At 48.3% G+C, this 27,354-nt stretch overlaps 1 protein-coding gene across 6 annotated transcripts in view; it reads right to left on the reverse strand.

Annotated features, from left to right (window-relative positions):
- cep162 (centrosomal protein 162) overlaps positions 1-27,354 on the reverse strand; it is a 198,244-nt gene that overhangs the window by 69,702 nt on the left and 101,188 nt on the right. For all 6 annotated transcript variants that reach the window (XR_005460926.1, XM_038799288.1, XM_038799283.1 and 3 more), the window contains 3 exons: positions 27,187-27,301; positions 7,458-7,584; positions 5,779-5,942 (listed from right to left, as the gene is read on the reverse strand). Coding sequence is in view for 5 of the 6 variants with exons in the window: in XM_038799288.1 (XP_038655216.1) it covers positions 5,779-5,942; positions 7,458-7,584; positions 27,187-27,301 (406 nt within the window). In the remaining variant the exon portion in view is untranslated. The remainder of the gene's footprint in view (positions 1-5,778; positions 5,943-7,457; positions 7,585-27,186; positions 27,302-27,354) is intronic.

The raw sequence follows: 27,354 nt of genomic DNA on the forward strand, positions 1-27,354 counted from the left end.
GATTTGAATTATTTTCCCACAGCATTTTGCTGCGTCAAATTATGTTTCCAATGACTAGTCCAATGACTATGTCAATAAAAGGCAAATATATTGTCCATGGCATTGTTAGGTCAGATGTGGTTGCAAAAGGTTCTCGGCTGAGAGATCATGAAGGCATAAATATGGCCACTGAAAGGATTTGGAAAGAAGATGAAGGAAGAAATTTGTTAACTGATCATGAAGTAAAGGTCTGGGATTCTCCGGTCCTGCCTGCTGGAAGCGGGATTTGCGATCGGCCGCAGAATAGCACCAAAAATCAGGGGCTGGATTCTCCGGTCGCCAACGCCGAAATCGCATTCGGCGAACGGCCAGAGAATCCAAGTTCCTGACCAAATTGGGGCATAGAACATAGAAAATACAGCACAGAACAGGCCCTTCGGCCCACGATGTTGTGTTGAACTTTTGTCCTAGATTAAGAACAAATCAATCTACACCCCAGAAATCTACCGTAATCCATGTACCAATCCAATAGCCGCTTGAAGGTCCCTAATGTTTCCGACTCAACTACTTCCACAGGCAGTGCATTCCATGCCCCCACTACTCTCTCGGTAAAGAATCTACCTCTGACATCCCCCCTATATCTTCCACCATTCACCTTAAATTTATGTCCCCTTGTAATGGTTTGTTCCACTGAGGAAAAAGTCTCTGACTGTCTACTCTATCTATTCTGATCATCTTATAAACCTCTATCAAGTCGCCCCTCATCCTTCTCCGTTCTAATGAGAAAAGGCCTAGCAGCACCGCTTTCGTGATGCTCCGCTCCTCCAAAGTGGCGTACTATGTGTGAGTACGCTGCGCCACGTATCTACAGCCTCTGGACATTGCCTGAGGCCAGCCCCCCAATGCACCGGCCCCGACTGGCCAAGTTCCCGACGGCGTGGGTCTTTCATGGTCTCACCCATCGGGAACTCGGCGTGGTGTCTGTGGACTCTGACCAGCGCCGCCACAGTCGGGGGAGGGCCGAATCGCGGGTAGGAGGGACTATTTCACGGGCCAGGCCCGCGAGCGCCCGCAGCAGGTCACCACGTGCGGATGCACGGACCCGGCAATTCTCCGCGGCGTTTCGGTAGCTAGAGCCGGATGCACTACGCTGTCTTCCTGCTAGCCCGCAGCAAAACGGGGAATCGGCGCACAATGCCACCGGTCCCACACCAGCGTAGGGACATAGCCCCAGAATTGGAGAATCCAGCCCCAGGTGTGGGGCAGCCCCTTTCTCGGAAGCACTTGAGAACAAAAAGGCAGCCTCGTTAAAAAAACTGCAGTTAGGAAAACACCACCTCCCCCTGAGTTAATGCATCCCTGCAGAGCTATGTAAGTAAACAATCTGAATCCCCGATTTGAAATTTGAAACTGCCTCGACCTGTCAATTGGAAAGCTTTTAGCAGGCAATGGGGCATGAAATTGAATGCAAACAATGCGGATCAAATCTTTCAGCCTTCTAGGCATTCACCCAAAGTTCTATACTTTAACGGGCAATGAAATTAAACGTGTGAAACTACTTCAAATGTTTTTTCACTTTAACGAGATTATTACTCTTGCCTTGATCTCACAGACCTTTGAATTTGACATACTAACAGACTTTTAAAATTGTTTAGGGCTACAGATGAGAACACTTTCACTTTATTATGAGATATGTATTTCTGAGGTACTGTTTAAAGTGTTTCAAGGCTACAGATGGGGAGAGCTGCAAATGCGCCGCATTCCAGGAAAGACCCCCAGCCTAAGCCCCACCAGTTCAGTGCAATCCAGCTCTGATCCCCACATCCCATGAAGGACAACCTCGGCAACCTGGCAGCAATTGATGGGAGGGTACTTATTACTTTGCCACCCTATGGAGCAAGGTGTCAGGTTGGCACTGCATGAAGGGGGATACTGAAGGGGGTGGCTACTGAAGCGCTGGTGTGCCCTCCCGACACCTCTCCATTTCTCTTTCCTCTTCAGGACACTCCTTAAAACCCTCCTCTTTTACTAAGCTCTTGGTCATCTGACCCAATATCTCCTCATGTGGCTTGTTCTCATATTTGCAAACTGCTTATGGACGCTTTATTCTTTCAATTACAAGTTATTACCAATAAACTATATAAATATAAGTTATAAATTGTATAAATACAAGCTGTTTTAAATTAAATTCTTCAGAAAATATTCGAAGACAATATTTAGACCTCATCTGGACTACTGCGTCCAGTTCTGGGTGCCATAATTGAGAAAGAACATGAAGGCATTGGAGAGATTACAGAGGAGATTCACAAGTATTATTCCAGGGAAAAAGAACTGGAACCATGATGACAGATTGGAGAGGTTGGGCCTGTTTTCCTTGGAGAAAAGACTGAGAGGAGACCTGATAGAGATAGTCAAGATCCTGAGGGGTATGGACAGGGTAAGTAGTGAGAAACTGTTCCCATTCAAGAAAGCATCAAGAACTAGAGCACACAGATTCAAAATAATTGGTAAAAGGAGAAAAAGTGATGAGGAAAAATTGTTTGCACCCATAGGGTGATTGGAGTCTGGAACAAACTTCCTGGCAGGGTGATGGAGACAGGTTCGATCGTGATATTCAAAATGGAATTGGATTGCTACCTGAAAAGAAAGAATGTGCAAGATTATGGAGACAAGGCAGGGAGTGGGATTAGGTTGAATGTTTTCAAAAAGCTCGTTCAAACTCAATGGGCCGAATGGCCTTCTTCCGCACTGTAAATATTGTGATTCTGTGTAAACATGGGCAAGCAGTTCATTACTATCTTACTCACATTTACTCAAACTATTAAACTATTATTTTCATGTTCTCAGTAACAAGAAAATACATTTCTTACCCATTTAATTTAATCATAGAATGATACAAGGATGAGGTCATTCAATCCATTAAACAGGCCATGTCACAGGCTTGTCAGCAAGATTAGAGCCTATTGAATAAAAGGAACTTCAAGTTGATATGTTACAAGGACCAGCTAAGGCGCGCCAAAGGATACTGAGGGAAGTAAAAGTGAAAATTGCAGAGTCATTTTGCATAATCTTCGAATCCTCCTTAGATCCAATACTGGTGCCAGATTACTGGAAAATTTCAAATGTTACACCCTTTTTCAAAAAAGATAAGCCCAACAACTACAGGTCAGTCAGTTTAACCTCAGTTGGAAAGTTTCAGAAACGATAATTTGGGACAAAATTACCAGTCATTTGGAGAAACGTGAAGTTATTATGAAAAGTCAGCAGAGGTTTGTTCAGGACGTATTGTGTTCAACTAACTTGTTTGAATTTTTGAGGCTGTAATAGAGAAGGTCAATGAGAGTAATGTGGTTGATGTGTACATGGACTTTCAAAGGCCATTGATAAAGTGCCAATTGACAGGCTTGTGAGCAAAGTTAGGGCACGTAAAAAAATAGGAACAGCAACAACGTGGATACAAACTTGGCTCAGAGACAGGAAATAGTAGTAGTGAACAGTTTTTTATACCGGAGAATGGTATATAGTGGGATTCCCCATGGAGAGATGTCAAGAACACTTATTTTCTTGCTATATATTAACGATCTAGACTTAGATGTACAGGGCAATTCCAATATTTGAGGATGGCACAAACCTTGGAAGTATTGTGAACTGTGAGGAGGATAATGAAAAAATTTGAAGAGGGCACAGACTGATGGAATGGGCAGACAAGTGGCTTTATAAGTCGGGACAAAAGTATGACAGCAATGATAAACATGCGTAAAACACTGATTCAGCCTCAGTTGGTATGCTGTGCCCCGTTCTTGGTGCCACACTTTTAGGAAGGACATGAAGGCATTAGTGAGGTTGCAGAGAAGATTCCCAAGAATGGTTCCAGGGATGAAGAACTTCAGGTAAGTAGATAGATTGGAGAAGTTGGGGCTGGTGTCCTTGGAGAAGAGATTATTAGAAGGAGATTTAATAGAGGTGTCAAAAATCATGAGGAGTCTGAACAGAGTTGATAGGGAGAAACTGTTCCCATTGGTGTAAGGATTCAGAACCAAAGGGAGCTGATTCAAGGTAACTGGTAATAGAAACAATAGCAACTTGAAAAAAAACATTTTTATGCAACAAGTGGTTAGGATCTGGAATGCACTGTTGATAGTGTGATGGAGGCAGATCCTATTATGGCTTTCAAAAGAGAACTGGATCATTAAAACCAGCACTCTTAAAATGGCAACCAGAATGAGCAATAAATGCTGGCCTTGCCAGCAATGCCCACATCCCAACAAGAAATAAGAAGCTCAGCTAACAGGGTTGATTCTGAAAATCTGTAGGTACTCAAATACTCAAGATTTTCATACAGGCCTAAGCCTCAGATGGAAAACATTGTTAACTAAAGACATGCTTGCGTTCTCTTTGAGATGGATTCTTCTGCCCAGCCCGCTACAAGATTGCCACAGGCGGGAGGCGGACCATGTAAAGGTCCATTGACCTTGGGCGGGAATTTCCGGCTGGCGGGCAGGCGCGGCTGGAGAATCCCACCCATAATTTCTCAAAATGCATTTAGAAGTGCAGTTTATGCTTTCTGCCTATCTCCAGATCATCCCTGAAGCAAGGTCAAAATACTGAACCACAGCAACAAAGACAGAAAATGCTGGACAATCTCAGCATGTCTGCCAGCATTTGTGGAGAGAGAACGGAGTCAATATTTCAAGTCTGGATAACTTTGTCAAACCACAGCTTCTGCCAGTCCGGCTCACCTCCCAGTACCATGATATCTGTGGACAACCATATTACTTAGCTACGCTGCGCCTGCGCAGGGTTGGCTCTATTTTGCACCAACAGTCTTCATCCGATTAACTGTCCAAACTTGGATTGGATTAGATTTGTTTATTGTCACGTGTACAATATTTATTTGTTTATTGTCACGTGTACAGTGAAAAGTATTTTTTTGCGAGCGGCTCAACGGATCATTAAGTACATGAAAAGAAAAGGAGATAAAGAAAATACATAACAGGGCAACACAGGGTACAATGTAACTGGATAACACCGGCATCGGGTGAAGCATAGAGGGGTGTAGTGTCAATGAGGTCAGTCCATAAGAGGGTCGTTTAGGAGTCTGGTAATAGCGGGGAAGAAGCTGTTTTTAAAACTGTTCGTGCGTGTTCTCAGACTTTTGTATCTCCTACCCGATGGAAGAAGTTGGACGAGTGAGTAAGCTGGGTGGGAGGGGTCTTTGATTATGCTGCCCGTTTTCCCCAGGCAGCTGGAGGTGTAGATCGAGTCAATGGATGGGAGGCAGATTTAAGTATTATTGTTTAAATTATTTCTTAATACAGCACCATATATTTAAAAGGCATGGATAATTGGTTCAGATGATCGACAGGAACAATAGTTTCTATATTCCTTTGGTGCTTCTTTCTCATGTCCATAACAAGGGTGCATTTAAAGAATTGCTCGCAGTGATAAACCTCTGCAATCAGTCCAAACTGTCAGCATGAGGCACATTTGTCAGAGCTAAAACAAATTGTTTTCCTTCATAAATAACTGGCATGTATAATAATTGACAAAGAAAATGCTGAGGGGACAGATTATAATTCATTGATTTGATGTTTGCATGCATAGTTGTGCCCATGTAACTTGAAAACTACCAGCCATACCAATTTATATCTTGTATACCTCAGTGATTCACCATAACCATTCAACACTGACGTCAAACTGTTGGGGGAAAAGGCTCAAGAAGTTGTAAACTTCTGGTCCATTAGCATATATCCGAAATATCTAAAGTTGCACTTAAGTTTTGTTAAGTATGTTCCGTACCTGCTCCTTCAGCTTCTCAATTTCTATATTTGCTGCTTTAAGCCGTGCTGCATCCTTATCCAGCATCTCCTGGTTTTCAGCATACCACTGTAACCTCTTGTTGAGACGTTGGATTTCTTGTTTGTGCTGTTCTTCCATTATTTTCATCTCAAACGCTTTATCACCTAGATTAAATGTGTTTTTTAAACCAGGAATGTGGTTTATGATTAAAAATGCACAAGATAGTTTCAGATAAGGAAAGGCATTCTACCCAATTTAATTCTTCCAGTCACATCTCCAAGTTTCCCTAATGCAGCATCAAATTATACCTTTCATCTTCACTATTCTTTCTGGGTTCATTTCACATTTTCATTTCTGCCTCTACCCATCTTTCTCATCTTTAATATCCTCTGTATAACCCACTTCTCTGACTAGGGTTTAAGTCACCCCACCCCCCTTCAATCTTTTTGTTATGTCTCTCTGAAATGCCTTTTTTTTAAGACAACATATAAAGTAATATAGATATTGTTAAATGGGTCGATGCAGACTAATGGAATTCTTCAGTTTGCACTTAATTCTCTGAAGTCAGCTCATGAGCACAGCTCCTAGTTAGAAATTTAATGGCCTCAGAGAGCATACTGGTGGCGAGAGATAATCACCCTCCCTACAAGTAAATTTAGAAGGTTTAAGGGAAGTAACAGAAGGAAGAAAGAACAAACATATCAATTCAGAATAAATTATCAATGGAAAAATAAAATCAGAGTTTTATTTAAATGGCCAACCAATCTGCAACATCTTCTGTCCAAAATACTATTATTTTAGGATAGTCTCAGAAAGTAGATACGGGTGGCTTTACATTTTGAAAAATTGTGCTCCAAAACTACTGATTTCACAAAATGTGCTGAAATCAATTAACTTTCAAATCTACTGACGGGTTTCTGTCTTCATCTGTTTACCATTATTTAGCTTTGAAAATGTATTAAACCTAACAAGAACAACCCCAGAGCTTCTCTATGATCTAAATCGCTTTGACGAGGTTAAACTGTATAATCCTGAGCTAGTGGTACTGACCAAAAATAATTCGCCATGTCAATGTAAAAATTGGAAAGTCACGTTGCAGTTATATAGAACCTTAGTTAGGCCACACTTGGAGTATCGTGTTCAATTCTGATCACCACACTACCAGGATGTGGAGGCTTTAGAGAGGGTGCAGAAGAGATTTACAAGGATGTTGCCTGGTATGGAGGGTATTAGCTATGAGGACCGGTTGAATAAACTCTGTTTGTTCTCACTGGAACGACGGAGGTTGAGGGGCGACCTGATAGAGGTCTACAAAATTATGAGGGGCATAGACAGAGTGGATCGTCAGAGGCTTTTTCCCAGGATAGAGGGGTCAATTACTAGGTAGCATAGGTTTAAGTTGCGAGGCGCAAGGTTGAGAGATGTAGCTTACACGGAACGTAGTGGGTGCTTGGAACCCGACGCAGGAGGTGGTGGAAGCAGGGACGATAGTGACGTTTAAGGGGCATCTTGACAAATACATGAATAGGATGGGAATAGAGGGATACGGACCCCGGAAGTGCAGAAGATTTTAGTTTAGTCGGGCAGCATGATCGACACAGGCTTGGAGGGCCGAAGGGCCTGTTCCTGTGCTGTACTTTTCTTTGTTCTTTGACTGAAAACCAAACCGTTGAACTTGCCTGAAGTGTAACTAAGTTGTACTTTAGCCATGCTGCACTCTTTCTTCATCTTTTCCAGGTCCACCACTAATGCTTGTTTCTCTTGTTTTAGGTTTTTAATCTCATCTGTTTGTTTGGTTGCTTCTTTCTGAAAGTGAAGGATTGAATAGACTGAATAAAAGAAGTTGAATCTTAAATTCCTGCTCAGAAGACTTTATTTTTTAATAAATTTAAAGTACCCAATTCATTTTTTGTTCCAATTAAGGGGTAATTTAGTGTGGCCAATCCACATACCCTGCACATTCTTGGGTTGTGGGGGTGAGAATGGGCAAACTCCACACAGACAGTGACCCAGGGCCAGGATCGAACCCCGGTCCTCAGTGCTGAGAGGCAGCATTGCTGACCACTGAGCCATCCATCTGCTCAGATGACCTGTTTGAAAATCAGTCACTAGCCAATGTTGATTAGGAACTTGTGGAAGCATGTTGCTTCATGCTAGATTGTAGGAAAAGATAATAAAACTAAGTTCTGTAAAAGGTAGGAAATTTCGAATGACATATTACAGAACAACAGAACTTACAGCCAAGTAGATCTCTATAGGACAGACTATCCTGCAAAGCATTTTAAGAGGATGTTCACAACACTATAGCGTCGAGGACCTGATACTGACCAAAGGAGCACAACAAAACTCAATGGGCGCGATTCTCCACTCCCACGCCGGGTGGGAGGCCGCTCGGCCCATCGGGTTGGAGAATCACGGGCCGCTGTGAAAAACGGCGGCCCGCGATTCTTTCGACACGCCATTTTGGGGGGGGTGGGAGAATCGCGGGAGGTGCGGGAGCGGACCTCCCGCGATTCTCCCACCCCCCCAAAATGGCGTGTCGAAAGAATCGCGGGCCGCCGTTTTTCACAGTGGCCCGTGATTCTCCAACCCGAAGAAGAAGTCTTCCCTTGTACTGGATAACCTTTTGTACCGGATGTGTCGCTAGTTGCAGTAGATTGAGCACCAGGTTTCAGAACTCGAGCAGCAGCGGTGCATTTACGAGATTGAGAGCTTTATGGATAACACAATTATAGATGTTGTTACCTCACCGCTTAAGAGTATACAGGTAGAGTGACTATCAGTCAAAGAAAAACTGGCAGGTAATGCAGGAGTCCCTCGAGTGTATCCGACTCTCCAGTATTCAGTTCTGAACGCTGATGAGTGATGATTCATCTGGGGAGTGCAGCCAGAACTCAGTACATGGCACAATAGGTGGCTTAGCTGTACAGGGGTGTATAAGGAAGACTGTGATAGGCAATTCAATAGTTAAGGGAATAGATAAGACATTTCTGCAGCTGTGGACATGAATAGAGGATGATATGTTGCCTTCCTGCTGCTAAGATCAAGGATATCACTTGAGTAGCTGCAGAGCACCCCGAGGGAAGGAAGGAGAGGCAGCAGGTGTAGTCCGACAGTCAGAATCTAGTGAGCTAGATAGAAAATGGGAAAGCAGGACATCAGAAGTAGTAATCTCTGGATTATTCCCAGTACCGATGAGAATAGAAGATCAAGCAGATGAATGCGTGGCTGGAACGATAGCGAAGGAGGAAGGATTTAGATTGTTGGGACATTGGGACCAGCTCTGGGCAAAAATTTCTACATTTTACACATGTTCATGGAAAGTTCGTTTTATTGTAACCTGAGAATAAAAGGGATGGAAATTTACTTCAGATTGTAAATTCAAGACTCAAGAATAATACATAAATGAACAAAATGGGACCTACACAATTCCTTGCCACTCCTAGTTTTATAGTGCTAGTGGGAAGAGTTTAAACTAACTTAGCAGAGCTGTGGGAATCAGGAGACAATATCAGAGTGGAATACCAAGGTACATAGAATACTAGGAGATAGCTAGCCCCCTGGTCTGCTAGCACCCTGGAAAAAGGGGAATCACTCCGGACCTTCAAGGAAAAAGTCCGGAGTAATTTTCGCCCGTTTTCCGTGGGTGTGTGGACTTAGTCCCCAGAAGGGAGAATCCCGCCCCGAATCTAAATCAGGGTCACTATGTGAATGCACAGGAGTAAGGAATAATAAGTTGATGGGTGGGGTCAAAGCAAAGGAGAAAGTAATGGAGCGGGATTCTCCGACCCTCGGCGCCGGAACTGTGCCCGGCGCCGGGGCGGAGAATAGCCGTTCATGGCGGAAATCCGGCGCGACGGCGCATCCGCAATTCTCCGCGAACTCGCCAGTCCCACGTGGGCAGTCAATGCGGCACCGGTCAGGGGCCGTTGGAACAGGGCCCCGTGGCGATTCTCCGCGGTGGACGGGCTAAACACCTGCCGGCGTGGGTTACATGTGGTAGGTACCACCTGATGGGAGCTGCGACCTGTGGCAGCGGTCCTGGTGAGGGCGGGAGGTATCTGACTCCGGGGGGTGGGGGGGAACTCAGCCGTGGCCAGGCCCGCGATTGCGATCTGGGAGTGATCTACCTTCTTCTGCGCAGGCCCCCTGTGTGGCTCCGCCATGTCGGCAGCGCCCGCGCTGAGGTGGGCTGCCGCGCGCATGCGCGAACCCACTTATGGTCCGGCTAACAGGGCCCCGCCGGCAGCCGGAGCAAGGGACGCATGCCGGGGCTCTGCTAGCCCCCTGGAAAACGGGGAATCACTCCGGATCTTCAAGGAAAAAGTCCGGAGTAATTTTCGCCCGTTTTCCGTGGGTGTGTGTACTTAGTCCTCAGAAGGGAGAATCCCGCCCCGAATCTAAATCAGGGTCACTATGTGAATGCGCGGAGTATAGTAAATAAATTGATATGATTCAGCTGCAGATGCAGATTGCCATGTGGAAATATGGGGCGGTACTCTCCGCACCCCCCGCTGGGTCGGAGAATCCCCCCCGGGGCGGGAGGGGGGCGTGTATCCTGCCCCGCCGCTCCGATGCCATCTCATGTTTTCTCTGGTGCTGGTTTGCGGGCGGGGGCGGGGTTTATGCCACGGGGGCCCCCCACAGTGGCCTGGCCCGCGATCGGGACCCACTGATCTGCGGGCGAGCCTGTGCCATGGGGGCACTCGTTCCCTCCGTGCCGGCCTCTGCAGAGCTCCGCCATGGCCAGCGTGGAGAAGAACCCCCCTGCGCATGTGCAAGAACACGCCAGCCGGTCTGCGCATGCGCGGAATCATGCCGGCGGTTCTGCGCATGCGCCAACGCGCGCTGCCCCTATGGCGCCCCCACCGCCGGCCGAGCCCCCGGAAGTGCAGAGGATCCTGCAACGGCCAGGCGGCCTGACGCAGGAGTGGTTCATAACATTCTTGGCGCCGGGCCATCCGGCTAGTTGCAGGAGAATCCCGCCGACAGAATGGGATTTTCCTTCCCCTGCGCGGTCTGTTCTGCAGCGGCAGAGAGCAGCTTGCCAGTGGCTAGATCTTCTGGTTCAGTCGTTCAATACATTCCTCGCTGTTGGTGTATGCTATGGGGGGGGGGGGGGGGGGGGGGGGGGGGGGGGGGGGGGGGGGGGGGGGGGGGGGGACCCCAAGATCCAGCCAGAAATTCTCACCCATACTGTTGTGACTCAAAGAATGGCAAGACTACATATTAAATATTCTTGAATACAAAGTGTTCAAGAAAGAAAGTAAAGGAAAAGGGTGGTTGTTTAAGGAGAGCACTGCAGTGCTTGAGAAATTGGGGAACATTTCACAGAATCTCTCCAGTGCAGAAGGAGGCCATTTGGCCCATCAAGTCTGCACTGACCTTTGGAAAGAGCACCCTACCTAGGCCCATGCCCCCACCCCATCACCCAGTAACCCCACTTAACCTTTTGGACACGAAGGGGCATTGCCAAACCTGCACATCTTTGGAATGTGGGAGGAAAGTGGGGCACCTGGAGGAAACCCACACTGATGGGGAGGAAGTGCAAACTCCATACAGACAGTCATCCAAGGCCGGTAGCAGTTCTAAGGGAGCAGTTCTAACCACTGTGCCTCCATGCTTCCCATTTAGGGGACAGTGATCATTGTAGCACAGAATTTAAGCTATCTGTGCAAAAGGAGAAGGAACAGTCTAGAGTAAGAATACCGGGCAGCACGGTAGCATAGTGGTTAGCACTGTTGCTTCACAGCACCAGGGTTCCAGGTTCGAATCCCGAAGTGGGTCACTGTCTGTGCGGAATCTGCACGTTCTCCCTGTGTCTGCATGGGTTTCCTCCGGGTGCTCTGGTTTCCTCCCACAAGTCCTGAAAGAGGTGCTGTTCGGTAATTTGGACATTCTGAATTCTCCCTCGTACCCGAACAGGTGCCGAGATGTGGTGACTATGCGCTTTTCACAGTATCTTCATTGCAGCGTTAATGTAAGATGACTTGTGACAATAAAGAGTATTAAATTAAAATGATTAATTAAATTATTGGTGGGAGAAAGACAACTTGAATGGGATAAGAGTGGACCGAGGTCAAATAAAAGGATTGGCAAGAAAAATGAAGCCGAACAGGACTGGGACAGGCTACGAGAGTAAACAAAGAAGTGGCAGATGGAATGCAATGTGGAAAAGTGTGAGGTTGTGTACTTAGTAGGAAGAATAGAGGCATAGACTATTTTCTAAATGGGAAAAGAGACTTGGGAGTCCTAGTTCAGGATTCTCTTAAGGTTAACGTACTGGTTCAGTTGGCAGTTAGGAAGGCAAATGCACTGTTAGCATTCATGTCGAGAGGGCTAGAATACAAGAGCAGGAATTTACTGATAAGGCTGGATAAGGCCCCATTTGGAATATTGTGAGCAGTTTTGGGCCCTGTATCTAAGGAAGGATCTGTTGGCCCTGGAGTGGGTCCATAGGAAGTTCACAAGAATGATCCCTGGAATGAAGGACTTGCCATATGAGGAGTGGTTGAGGGCTCTGGGTCCGTACTTGATAGAGTTTAGAAGGACGAGGGATGATCTCATTGAAATTTACAGAATACTGAGAGGCCAAGATAGAGTGAACATGGATAAGATGTTTCCATAGTTGGAGGAACTAGTACCCGAGGGCACAATCGCAGACGAAAGGGACGATCCTTTAAAACAGAGATGAGGACGAATTTCTTCAGCCAGAGGGTAGTGAATCTGTGGCACTCTTTGCTGCAGAAGGTTGCAGAAGCCAAGTGAGTATTTTTAAGATAGATAGGTTCTTGATTAATAAGGGAATCAGAGACTATGGGAAGAAGGCAGCCACATGGCGAAACATATATGCCATGATTGAATGGCGGAGCAGACTCGATGGGTCGAATGGCCTAATTCTGTTGCAATGTCCTATGAACAACGCGCCACCTCCAAAGAAGATACAGTTCAGGTGTAGTCAAGGTATCTTCCCTCGAAAGGGAAATTTAGGGAAAACTAATTCAGAGCTCCCTGGACGACAAAAGAGGTAGAAATAAAATAAGGATCTATAACAGAGAACAGTACAGCACAGAACAGGCCCTTTGGCCCTCGATGTTGTGCCAAGCTTTGTCCGAAACCAAAATCAAGCTATCCCACTCCCTGTCATTGTGGTGTGGTCCATGTGCCTATCCAATAACCGCTTGAAAGTTCCTAAAGTGTCAGACTCCACTATCACAGCAGGCAGTCCATTCCACACTCTGAGTAAAGAACCTACCTCGGATATACTTCCTATATCTCCCACCCTGAACCTTATAGTTATGCCCCCTTGTAACAGCTACATCCACCCGAGGAAATAGTCTCTGAACGTCCACTCTATCTATCCCCCTCATCAGCTTATAAACCTCTATTAAGTCGCCTCTCATCCTCCTCCGCTCCAAAGAGAAAAGCCCTAACTCCCTCAATCTTTCCTCATAAGACCTACCCTCCAAACCAGGCAGCATCCTGGTAAATCTCCTTTGCACCCTTTCCAATGCTTCCACATCCTTCCTAAAGTGAGGTGACCAGAACTGCACACAATATTCCAAGTGTGGTCTCACCAGAGTCATGTACAGTTGCAGCATAACCCCACGGTTCTTAAACTCAAACCCCCTGTTAATAAACGCTAACACACTGTAGGCCTTCTTCATGGCTCTATCCACTTGAGTGGCAACCTTCAGAGATCTGTGGACATGAACCCCAAGATCTCTCTGTTCCTCTACATTCCTCAGAACCCTGCCGTTGACCCTGTAATCTGCATTCAAATTTTTCCTACCAAAATGAATCACCTTGCACTTATCAGGGTTAAACTCCATCTGCCATTTTTCGGTCCAGTTCTGCATCCTATCAATGTCTCTTTGCAGCCTACAACAGCCCACCACCTCATCCACTACTCCACCAATCTTGGTGTCATCAGCAAATTTACTGACCCACCCTTCAGCCCCCTCCTCCAAGTCATTGATAAAAATCACAAATAGCAGAGGACACAGCACTGATCCCTGTGGTACACCGCTAGTAACTGGTCTCCTGTCTGAAAATTTTCCATCCACCACCACCCTCTGTCTTCTATGTGATAGCCAGTTACTTATCTAATTGGCCAAATTTCCCTCTATCCCACACCTCCTTACTTTCTTCATGAGCGGACCATGGGGAACCTTATCGAACCCCTGACTAAAATCCATGTATATATCAACTGCTCTACCTTCATCTACACACTTAGATGCTTCCTCAAAGAATTCAATCAAATTTGTGAGGCAAGATTTACCCTTCACAAATCCGTGTTGACTATCTAGGATTAAGCTGCATCTTTCCAAATGGTCATAAATCCTATCCTTCAGGACCTTTTCCATTAACTTACCGACCACCAAAGTAAGACTAACCGGCCTATAATTACCAGGGTCATTCCTATTCCCTTTCTTGAACAAAGGAACAACATTCGCCACTCTCCAGTCCTCTGGCACTATCCCCGCGGACAGTGAGGACCCAAAGATCAAAGCCAAAGGCTCTGCAATCTCATCCCTTGCCTCCCAAAGAATCCTAGGATATATCCCATCCGGCCCAGGGGACTTGTCGTCCCTAAGGTTTTTCAAAATTGCTAATACATCCTTCCTCAGAACATCTACCTCCTCCAGCCTACCCGCCTGTATCACACTCTCATCCTTTTTTTTTTAGTTCATTCCTTGCTACCTTGTACCCTTCAAGCGGCCCAACTGAACCTTGTTTTCTCATCCTTACAAATGCTTCCTTTTTCCTCTTGACAAGACATTCAACCTCTTTTGTGAACCATGGTTCCCTCACACAGCCATTTCCTCCCTGCCTGACAAGGACATACCTATGAAGGACATGCAGTATTTGTTCCTTGAACAAGCTCCACTTTTCATTTGTGCCTTTCCCTGACAGTTTCTGTTCCCATCTTGTGCTCCCTAATTCTTGCCTAATTGCATCATAATTACCCATCCCCCAATTATAAACCTTGCCCTGCCGTATGGCCCTATCCCTCTCCATTGCAATAGTGAAAGACACCGAATTGTGGTCACTATCTCCAAAGTGCTCTCCCACAGACAGATCTAACACTTGGCCCGGTTCATTACCAAGTACCAAATCCAATGTGGCCCCACCTCTTGTCGGCCTATTCAGATATTGTGTCAGGAAACCCTCCTGCACACACTGTACAAAAATAGCCCCATCCGAATTTTTGACCTATAGAGGTTCCAATCAATATTTGGAAAGTTAAAGTCACCCATGACAACTACCCTGAGATTGCCACACCTATCCATAATCTGCTTTACAATTTCTTCCTCCACATCTCTATTACTATTTGGGGGTCTATAGAAAACTCCTAACAACGTGACCGCTCCTTTCCTATTTCTAACTTCAGCCCATATTACCTCAGTAGGCAGATCCCCTTCGAACTGCCTTTCTGCAGCCGTTAAACTATCCTTAATTAATAATGCTGCTCCTCCACCTCTTTTGCCGCCTTCCCTACTCTTACTGAAACATTTATACCCCGGAACTTCCAACAACCATTCCTGGCCCTGTTCTAACCATGTCTCCGTAATGGCCACAACATCGTAGTCCCAAGTACCAATCCACGCTCCAAGTTCACCTACCATATTCCGGATGCTCCTTGCATTGAAGTAGACACACTTCAACCCACCTTCCTGTCTGCCAGTACACTCCTGCGACCTTGATACCCTCCTCAGTACCTCACTACTCTCAACACTGGCTTCTGGACTACAGCTCATTTTCCCATCCCCCTGACAAATTAGTTTAAACCTCCCCCCCCCCCCCCCCCCCCCCCCCCGAAGAGCCGTATCAAATTTCCCTCCCAGGATATTGGTGCCCCTCTGGTTCAGGTGCAAACCGTCTTGTCTGTACAGGTCCCACCTTCCCCAGAATGTGCTCCAATTATCCACGTAACTGAATCCCTCCCTCCTACGCCATCCCGGCAGCCACATGTTTATCTGCACTCTCTCCCTTTCCTCAACTCGCTAGCACGTGGCACCGGCAACAAACCAGAGATGACAACATGGTTTGTCCTGGCTCAAAGCTTCCACCCAACTCCCTAAATTAATCAGGGGCAGGATTCATTGCATTTGAGTTTAAGTCCGCTGAACGGGAGTTTAGCAGGCTGTTTCTCGGCGCCTGCAGCACCAAGAAACATCTCACTATTCGTGGCACGGTAGCACAGTGGTTAGCACATTTGTTCACAGCTCCAGGGTCCCAAGGTCAATTCCCGGCTTGGGTCTATACGTAGTCTGCACGTTCTCCCCATCTATGTGGGTTTCCTCCGGGTGCTCCGGTTTCCTCCCACAGTCCAAAGATGCGCAGGTTAGGTGAATTGGCATGCTAAATTATCTTTTGTGTCCAAAAAAAAGGTTAGATGGGGTTACGGGGATAGGGTGGAGGTGTGGGCTTGGGTCGGGTGCTCTTTCCAAGCAGACTCAATGGGCCGAATGGCCACCATCTGCACGGTAAATTCTATGATTCAAAAGCACTTTGCAATTTTTGTTTGGCCGTGGGAGATTCTCTCCACCAAGGCCGTACTTGGAGATATTTCCTGCTGGTGAGCTCCTTGCAGATCGGGGCACCATTTTGTATGGATGCCCCAATTCTGCCCCTCCCCCGGCCTCCTGACACCCTGAACTAGGGAAGGCCCCCGGGAACTCCCTCAATCAACCTGGTAAGGGCCGCTTCCCTCTCCCTGCCGGGCCCAATTTGATCCCTGGCAGTGCCAACCTGGCACCTTAGCAGTGCCCTGTCACCCTGACAGTGCCAAGATGCCTCGATGCCAGAGGGAGAGCTAGGATACCACCCTGCCCTGTCCCCCAACCACCCGGTGGTCTCCAATGGCCTGGGAAAACCCCCAGGTGCTGTTGCGTCTGGTGCAAATTTGTGTGGACATGTACTAAGTGGCCCACTGGCAAGGTCTCGCACGCCAGCCGGCTCACTTTTTTTTTTAAAATCATTTTTATTGAAAAATTTTGAATTTATACAACAATAACGCACCATAGTAAAATACCAAAAATAACAATAATATTAGCAATCATAAACATTCGCCCCACCTCCATGAACAACACAGCATTTTAACAACACAAATTAACACAACATAAAGTTACAGAGTAGAAACTACAGTAAGGAACACCCCCCCCCCCCCCCCCCCCCCCCCCCCCCCCCCCCCCCCCCCCCCCGGGTTGCTGCTGTTATTGACCAAGATACCTATCTTTGAGACAGGAAGTCCAGAAAAGGCTGCCATCGTTTATAGAACCCTTGTATTGATCCTCTCAGGGCAAATTTGACCCTTTCCAATTTTATAACTCCCGCCATGTCACTGATCCAGGTCTCCACACTTGGGGGCCTCGCATCCTTCCACTGTAGCAGGATCCCTCGTCGGGCTACTAGGGACGCAAAGGCCAGGACACCGGCCTCTTTCGCCTCCTGCACTCCCGGCTCTACCGCAACTCCAAAAATCGCGAGTCCCCACCCTGGTTTGACCCTGGATCCAACCACCCTCGACACCGTCCTCGCCACCCCCTTCCAGAATTCTTCCAGTGCTGGGCATGTCCAGAACATATGGGCGTGGTTTGCTGGACTCCCCGAACATCTGGTGCACCTGTCCTCACCCCCAAAGAACCTACTCATCCTAGTCCCGGACATGTGGGCCCGGTGCAGCACCTTAAATTGCATGAGACTAAGCCTCGCACATGAGGAGGAAGAGTTGACTCTCTCCAGGGCATCTGCCCAAGTCCCGTCTTCTATCTGCTCCCCGAGTTCCTCCTCCCATTTAGCCTTCAGCTCCTCCACTGACGACTCCTCCACCTCCTGCATTACCTTATAGATGTCAGACACCTTCCCCTCTCCGACCCACACCGCTGAAAGCACTCTGTCCATCGTCCCCCGCGAGGGCAGCAGAGGGAATCCCTCTACCTGTCGCCTAGCAAACGCCTTTACCTGCAAGTATCTGAACATGTTCCCTTGGGGAAGCCCAAATTTATCTTCCAGTTCCCCCAGGCCTGCAAACCTCCCGCCAATAAACAGGTCCCTCAATTTACTAATGCCCGCCCTTTGCCACCCCCTAAATCCCCCATCTTTGTTCCCCGGGATGAACCGATGATTGCCACCCAGTGGAGCCTCCATCGAGCCCCCTGTTTCCCCCTGATGCCGTCTCCACTGTCCCCAGATTCTTAGGGTCGCCGCCACCACCGGGCTCGTGGTAAACCTCTTAGGGGAGAGCGGCAACGGCGCCGTTACCATGGCACCCAGGCTCGTACCTCTACATGACGCCATCTCCATTCTTTTCCACGCCGCCCTTCCCCCTCCATCACCCATTTACGCACCATTGACACATTGGCCGCCCAATAGTACCCCAGAAGGTTGGGCAGCGCCAGCCCGCCTCTATCCCTCCCTTGCTCCAGGAACACCCTCTTCACTCTCGGAGTCCCGGAGTGCCCATACAAAGCTCAAAATACTGCCTCTGCATACCTCCTGTCTACCTCCAGCATCTTTCCCACCAGTCTATCCCTCTCACTCCTCTCCCTGTGTGCCCGGATGGATATCAGCTCCCCACGAATCACTGCCTTCAGGGCTTCCCAGACCATCCCCACCTGAACCTCCCCCGTATCATTCACCTCGAGGTACCCCTCAATACTTGCCCGGACCCTCCTACACACCTCCTCCTCCGCTAGCAACCCCACATCCAACCGCCACAACGGGCGCTGGTCCCGCACCTCCCCCTTCTCCACCTCTATCCAATGCGGAGCGTGGTCGGAGATTGCAATGGCCGAATACTCGGCCTCCTCCACTCTCGGAATCAGTCCCCTACTCACCACGAAGAAGTCTATCCGAGAGTAGACCCTATGTACGTGGGAGAAGAAAGAGTACTCGCGTGCCCTCGGCCTCACAAACCTCCATGGATCCACCCCACCCATCTGGTCTATAAACCCTCTCAGTACCTTGGCCGCCGCCGGGCTCCTACCCGTCCTAGAGCTGGACCGATCCAGTGAAGGATCCAACACAGTATTGAAGTCCCCCCCCACGATCAGACCTCCCGCCTCCAGATCCGGGACCCGTCCCAACATACGCCTCATAAAGCCCGCATCGTCCCAATTTGGGGCATACACACTAGCAAGTACCACCATCTCTCCTTGTAGCCTGCCCCTAACCATAACATGCCTACCCCACTTATCCGCCACCGCCTCCGATGCCTCAAACAACACATTTTTCCCCACCAGAATCGCCACTCCCCGGTTCTTCACATCCAACCCAGAGTGGAAAACCTGCCCCACCCATCCCTTCCTCAGGAGGACCTGGTCCGCCACCTTCAGGTGGGTCTCCTGAAGCATTGCCACATCTGCCTTTAGCCCCTTCAGATGAGCAAGTACCCTTGACCGCTTCACCGGCCCATTCAATCCTCTCGCATTCCAGGTGACCAACCGGATCAGAGGGCGTCCCGCCCCCCTCCCCCGTCGACTAGCCATAGCCCGTCGACTGCCCGCCCCAGGCCAGCACCCCCTGCCCGACCGTGTCCGCACAGCGACAACACCTCACCTCTGTCCCCCCAGCCCCCACCAGCTCCTTCCTGACCCTACCAGCAGCAACCCGGTATTCCCCTTTCCCCCCCTCCCTTCCCCACCAGGCTAGGAACCCTCCCAGCCGCGAACCGTCCGCCATTGTACTTCCGTGGGTCAGCTAACTTCTGCTGACCCCGGAAACTCCCACCAATAACTCGACCCCTCCCAAAGTGGGATCATCCCCCATCCTATCCCTCCTCCAGGCACCGCTCCAGCGCGGGGAAGAACCAGTTAAGGCCCCGCCTCCCCCCGTCATCGTCTCCGCCCCCCCCAGCCCCGCAGCGCGGGAAACCAGAGGAAAGCCCGCACTTTCGCACTGCCCCACCACACCCTTCTGACGCAGCGCCCAAATACTAGCTCCACTCCATACCCCCAACCCGACATAGAATACAACAAACCCCCCCAACCCTCCCCGCAAGATACAAAACTCAAACAAATGCCCCACAGCAAAAAAAACATAACAGAACACCCCCATAAATAACCATATCAAAATGACAAAAGTACAAAAAAACAAAAAAAAGGACACAGCAACAGCAGAAACCAGCAATAAAGCATTACAACCGACCCCGCAACCCCCAACCCCTAGTTCAAGTCCAGTTTCTCCGTCCGCACGAAGGCCCACGCCTCCTCCGGGGAATCAAAATAATAATGTCGGTCCGAATAAGTTACCCACAGGCGCGCGGGCTGCAACATTCCGAACTTTATCTTTTTCCTATAAAGCACCTCTTTCGTCCGATTAAATCCAGACCGTCGCTTAGCCACCTCCGCACTCCAATCCTGGTAGATCCGTACTACCCCATTCTCCCAATTGCTGCTCTTCACCTTCTTGGCCCAGCGCAGCACACACTCCCGATCACTGAACCGGTGGAACCTCACCAGCACCGCACGCGGGGGTTCATTCTCCTTAGGCCTCCTGGCCAGTACTGTGTGCTCCCTCCAGCTCCAAGGGCAGATGGAAAGACCCGGCCCCCACTAGCGAGTTCAGCATTGTAGCCACGTAGGTTGTCAGGTCCGACCCCTCCAGCCCCTCCGCAAGGCCCAAGATCCGCAGGTTTTTCCGCCTCATGCGGTGATCAAGCTCCTCGAAGCGTTCCTGCTACTTCTTGTGGAGTGCCTTGTGTCCCTCCACCTTACTCACGAGGACCACGGCCTCCTCCTCTCGTTCAGTGGCCTGCGTCTGCAACTCCTTGATGGCAGCACCCTGGGTCGTCTGAATCTCCGACAGCCTTCTGTTCGTTTCCTGCAGAGAGCTCAGTACCTCAGCTTTGAAGTCTGTAAAGCAGCGCAGGAGAGCAGCTTGTTGCTCCTGGGCCCACTGCTTCCACTCCTCTGGAGCTCCGCCGGCCGTCATCTTGGATTCTTTCCCCCGTTTTTTTCTGGGGAGCTGCTGCCGTTTTTTCCCCCTTTCCACTCCGAGTACGAGTCATGGACTGCGGGGAAAGTCGATCAGCACACCTTCTCCCACCGGGAGACGTCGAAAAATTTCCATTTTGGGCTCTAAAAAGAGCCGAAAAGTCCGTTTAAAACAGGAGCTCCCAAATATGTGGCTTCCTACGTCATCGCCGCCACCGGAAGTTGCCAGCCGGCTCACTTAAATCTGCTGTCTGCACCACTGTCAGCGAGGAAAAGACCCAGATTGCGACATCTTGCAAGATTCTGCTGAATACTGCAAGACGTTTTGAGCGTCGCAAATATCTCAAGAGTACTCTCGCGAGATTTAAAGGCCCCGCCCTGACACCAAGTTGGGCACGATGAGGAGCTGAATCACACCAAGTGTACTTATGACAGATGACAGTGGGGGGGGGGGTTTGCTAGTGCTGTTGGGGAGGGTTTAAACTAATGTGGGAGGTGGATGGGAACCGATGTAGGAAGTCGGAGGGAAGTAAAACGGGGCCAGAAACAAAAAGCAGTGAGGGGGAAAGTGTAAGGCAGAGAAGCCAGTCAAAAATCAAAAAGGGCCACAGTACAGGGTACAGTGACTGAGGAGAGTGTGAAAACGGAGGTAGTCAATGCAGGATTGAGGGTGTTGTACCTGAATGCGCACAGTATACGGATCAAGGTAAATGAGCTTGTTGCACACATTGAAATTGGCCGGTACGATGTTGTGGACACCAGAGACGTGGCTGCAAGGGGATTAGGCCTGGGATCTAAATATCCAAGGATAAATATCCTATTGAAAGGACAGGTAGATGGGCAAAGGGGGTGGGGTTGCATTGTTAGTAGGAATGAAGATAAATCGATAGCAAGGAGCGATACAGGATCAGAAGGCATAGAATCTCTGTGGGTAGAGTTGAGGAATCGCAAAGGTAAAATAACCCTGATGGGAGTTATGTACAGGCCCCCTAGCAGTAGTCAGGATGTGGGGCAGAAAATAACTCAGGAGCTAGAACAGGCACGTAAAAAAAGGCAATATTACAATAATCATGGGGGACTTCAATGTGCAGGTGGACTGGGAAACTCAGGTCAGTAGTGGATCCCAAGAAAAGGAATTTGTGGAATGTCTAAGAGATGTATTTTTGGAGCAACTTGTGACAGAGCCGACTACGAACAGGCAATTCTGGATTTGATGATGTAGAATGAGGGAGACTTGATTAGGGAATTTAAGGTGAAGGAACCCTTGGGGAACAGTGACTACAATATGATAGAATTTACCCTGCAGTTTGAGAGGGAGAAGTTGCAATCAGATGTAACGGTATTAACAATTAAATAAGGGTAACTACAAAGACATGAGGGAGGAGCTGGCCAGAGTTGATTGGAAAAGGAGCCCAGCAGGGAAGACAGTGGAAAAGCAATGGCAGAAGTTTTTGGGGGTTATTAGGGAGAACAAAGAACAAAGAAAAGTACAGCACAGGAACAGGTCTTTCTGACATCCAAGCCGGTGCTGACCATGCTGTCCAACTAAACTACAATCTTCTACACTTCCTGGGTCCCTCTATTCCCATCCTATTCATGTATTTGTCAAGATGCACCTTAAATGTCACTATCGTCCCTGCTTCCACCACCTCTTCCGGCAGCGAGTTCAGGCAACCACTGCGCTCTGTGTAAAAGACTTGCCTCGTACATCTCCTCTAAACCTTGCCTCTCGCACCTTAAACCTATGCCCCCGAGTAATTGACCCCTCTACCCTGGGGAAAAGCCTCTGACTATCCACTCTGTCTATGCGCCTCATAATTTTGTAGACCTCTATCAGGTCGCCCCTCAACCTCTGTCGTTCCAGTGAGAACAATCCGAGTTTATTCAACTGCTCCTCAAAGCTAATGCCCTCCATACCAGGAAACATCCTGGTAAATCCCTTCTGCACCCTCTCTAAAGCCTCCACATCCTTCTGGTAGTGTGGCGACCAGAATTGAACACTATACTCTAAGTGTGGCCTAACTAAGGTTCTGTACAGCTGCAACACGACTTGCCAATTCTTGTACTCAATGCCCCGGCCAATGAAGGAAAGCATGCCGTATGCCTTCTTGACTACCTTCTCCACCTGTGTTGCCCCTTTCAGCGACCTGTGGACCTGTACACCTAGATCTCTCTGACTTTCAATACTCTTGAGGGTTCTACCATTCACTGTATATTCCCTACCTGCATTAGACCTTCCAAAATGCATTACCTCACATTTGTCCGGATTAAATTCCATCTGACATCTCTCCGCCCAAGTCTACAAACGATCTAAATCCTGCTGTATCCTCTGACAGTCCTCATCGCTATCTGCAATTCCACCAACCTTTGTGTCCTCTGAAAACTTACTAATCAGACCAGTTACATTTTCCTCCAAATCATTTATATATACTCCGAACAGCAAAAGTCCCAGCACTGATCCCTGCAGAACACCACTAGTCACAGCCCTCTAAAACAGCCCTTAGAAAAGCACCCTTCCATTGCTACTCTCTGCCTTCTATGACCTAACCAGTTCTGTATCCACCTTGCCAGCTCACCCCTGATCCCGTATGACTTCACCTTTTGTACCAGTCTACCATGAGGGACCTTGTCAATGGCCTTACTGAAGTCCATATAGACAACATCCACTGCCCCACCTGCATCAATCATCTTTGTGACCTCTTCAAAAAACTCTATCAAGTTAGTGAGACACGACCTCCCCTTCACAAAACCATGCTGCCTCCCACTAATACGTCCATTTGCTTCCAAATGGGAGTAGATCCTGTCTTGAAGAATTCTCTCCAGTAATTTCCTTACCACTGACGTAAGGCTCACCGGCCTGTAGTTCCCTGGATTATCCTTGCTACCCTTCTTAAACAAAGGAACAACATTGGCTGTTCTCCATACCTCCAGGACATCACCTGAAGGCAGTGAGGATCCAAAGATTTCTGTCCAGGCCTCAGCAATTTCCGCTCTAGCCTCCTTCAGTATTCTGGGGTAGATCCCATCAGGCCCTGGGGATTTATCTACCTTAATATTTTTCAAGATGCCCAACACCTCGTCTTTTTGGATCTCAACGTGACCCAGGCTCTCTACACACCCTTCTCCAGACTCAGCATCCACCAATTCCTTCTCTTTGGTGAATACTGATGCAAAGTATTCATTTAGTACCTCGTCCATTTCCTGTGGCTCCACACATAGATTCCCTTGCCTATCCTTCAGTGGCCAACCCTTTCCCTGGCTACCCTCTTGCTTTTTTATGTACGTGTAATAAGCCTTGGGATTTTCCTTAACCCTATTTGCCAATGACTTTTCGTGACCCCTTCTAGCCCTCCTGACTCCTTGCTTAAGTAGACCCCTTCTAGCCCTCCTGACTCCTTGCTTAAGTAAGGCACAACAGAAATTCATCCCAAGCAGGAGGAAATATGCGAAGGGGAGGACATGGCATCCATGGCTGACGAGGGATGTCAAGGACAGCATAAAAGCTAAAGAAAAGGCATACAAAGTGGCAAGGATTAATGGGAAGCTAGAGGATTGGGAAGACTTTAAAAGCAAGCAGAGGACAACTAAAAAAGCAATAGGGGGAAGAAGATGAAGTATATGCAAGCTAGCTAGTAATAGAAAGGAATATAGGGACAGTTTTTTTCAACGTATAAAAGGTAAGAGAGAGGCAAAAGTAGACATTGGACCACTGGAAAATGTGGCTGGAGAAGTAATAATAGGAAACAAAGAAATGGCAGACGAACTGAATAGTTACTTTGCATCAGTCTTCGCGGTGGAAGACACCAGAGCTCCAGGAGAACAAGGGGGCAGAGGTGAGTGCAGTGACCATTACTAAGGAGAAGGTTCTGCAGAAACTGAAAAGTTTGAAGGTGGATAAGTCACCTGGACCGGATGGACTACAGCCCAGGATCGTAAAAGAGATAGCTGAGGAAATTGTGGAGGCATTGGTGATGATCTTACAGGAATCACTGGAGGCAGGAAGGGTCCCAGACAACTGGAAAGCGGCTACTGTAACACCACTGTTTAAGGGAGGGAGGCAGAAGACAGGATATTATAGCCTGACTTCGGTCATTGGTAAGATTTTAGAGTCTGTTATTAAAGATGAGATTGCAAAATACTTGGAAGTACATGGTAAAATAGTACAGTCAGCACGGCTTTGTCAAAGGGAGGTCGGGTCTGACAAATTTGTTAGAGTTCTTTGAGGAGGTAACAAGGAAGTTAGACAAAGGAGAACCAGTGGACATGATTTATTTAGATTTCCAGAAGGCCTGTGACAAGATGCAGCATCGGAGACAGTTAAATAAGTTAAAAGCCCATGGTGTTAAGGGTAAGATCCTGGCATGGATAGAGGATTGGCTGACTGGCAGAAGGCAGAGAGTGGGGATAAAGGGGTGTTTTTTAGGATGGCAGCCGGTGACTAGTGGTGTGCCTCAGGGGTCTGTGCTGGGACAACAACTTTTCACAATATACATACATGATCTGGAAGTTGGAACTGAAGGCACTGTTGCTAAGTTTGCAGATGATACAAAGATCTGTAGAGGAACAGGTAGTATTGAGGAGGCAAGAGGGCTGCAGAAGGATTTAGATAAGCTAGGAGAGTGGGCAATGAAGTGGCAAATGAAATAAAATGTGGAAAGAGTGAGGTCATGCACTTTGGAAGGAGGAATTTAGGAATCGACTATTTTCTAAATGGGGAAATGCTTAGGAAATCAAAAGCACAAAGGGACTTGGGAGTCCTTGTTCACAATTCTCTTACGGTTAATCTACAGGTTCAGTTGGCAGTTAAGAAGGCAAATGCAAGGTTTGCATTCATGTCAAGAGGGCTAGAATACAAGGGGCGGAATTCTCCCAAAGGCCCGATGCCGTCGTGAAACCCGGAGAGGTTCACAGCGGCGTCGGATGCCTCTCCTGACCCCCTATTCTCCCCCCGCTGGGGGGCTAGGAGGGCCGTGCCGGGAAACTCGGCCGCGGGGCCTTGTCGCTGGCGTCAAGGCCCAGCGCACCGAGAATGACGCGGCCGACGCGCCTAATGATGTCAGCCGCGCATGCGCAGGTTGGCCGACTCCAACCCGCGCATGCACGGTTGCCGTCTTCCTCTCTGCCGCCCCACAAGACGTGGCGGTTTGATCTTGCGGGGCGGCGGAGGGGAAAGAGTGCGTCCCATTGAAACGCCGGCCCGACGATCGGTGGGCACCGATCGCGGGCCTGTCCCCTCCCGAGCACAGTCGTGGTGCTCAGTCCCCTCTAGGCCCCCCACAAGCCCCAAACGGGCATCTCATGCCGTGGTCACGACGGCAGCGACTAGGTGTGGTTGCCACCGTCGTGAAACGCTCGCGAACGGCAGGCCGCTCGGCCCATCCGGGTCGGAGAATCACGGGCCGCCATTTTTCACGTTTTTCTCCGAGCGGCGTGTTGCAAAACGCGACACGCCATTTTGGGGGGGTGGGAGAATCGCGGGAGGTGCGAGAGCGGACCTCCCGCGATTCTCCCACCCGGCGTGAGGAGCGGAGAATTCCGCCCAAGACCAGGGATGTACTCCTGAGGCTGTATAAGGCTCTGGTCAGATCCCATTTGGAGTATTGTGAGCAGATTTGGGCCCCGTATCTAAGGAAGGATGTGCTGGCCTTGGAAAGGATCCAGAGGAGGTTCACAAGAATAATCCCTGGAATGAAGAACCTGTCGCATGAGGAACGGTCGAGAATTCTGGGTCTGTACTTGTTGGAGTTTAGAAGGATGAGGGGGGATCTTATTAAAACTTAAAGGATACTGCAAGGCTGGATAGAGTGGACGTGGAGAGGATGTTTCCACTTGGAGGAAAAACTAGAACCAGAGGACATCATCTCAGACTAAATGGACGATCCTTTAAAATTGAGATGAGGAGGAATTTCTTCAGCCAGAAGGTGGTGAATCTCTGGAACTCTTTACCACAGAAGGCTGTAGAGGCCAAATCACTGAGTACAGAGATAGATAGTTCTTGATTAATAAGGGGATCAGGGGTTATGAGGAGAAGGTAGGAGAATGGGGATGAGAAAATATCAGCCATGATTGAATGGCAGAGCAGACTCAATGGGCCGGGTGGCCTAATTTTGCTCCTCTGTCTTATATCAGGTAGAACAAGAACCAGGCTGAATACATAGGTCCGGGGGGGGGGGGTTGGAAAAAGTAAATATGAGAATCAAAGAAAGAGTATGAAAAGAGATGACAGCCAACTGATCCCAATACGACAGTCAACCCTGCAAACCTTTTTAGGCACACCTCTATGTTTAAGCTGATATGCCCCCCAATGGATATTCAGTGGGGTCAATACAACAATGTTTTTTTTCAAATGTTGTGATATAGAAATTTCAACATTAATAACACATCACATCATGCGCTTTGTACATGACAAATAAACACTTTCCTGCCTTGTTTGTGGAAATGTACGTCATCCTTTGAGACAGATACTTGCCTGTGTTACTCTCAACTGTGAAAGCAGGTCAGTAATTGTTTGATTTTTATTTTGCTCAGACAACTGTACATCATTGACTGATGCTTGCTTCATATTATTCTTGTTCGACTGCTCCCTAATGAGGCAAATTGGCAAAAAAAATACTCCTTTAGTTTCAAATGCACTCTT

This window comes from Scyliorhinus canicula, chromosome 6, assembly GCF_902713615.1.
Source record: "Scyliorhinus canicula chromosome 6, sScyCan1.1, whole genome shotgun sequence".
NCBI classification, from domain to species: domain Eukaryota; kingdom Metazoa; phylum Chordata; class Chondrichthyes; order Carcharhiniformes; family Scyliorhinidae; genus Scyliorhinus; species Scyliorhinus canicula.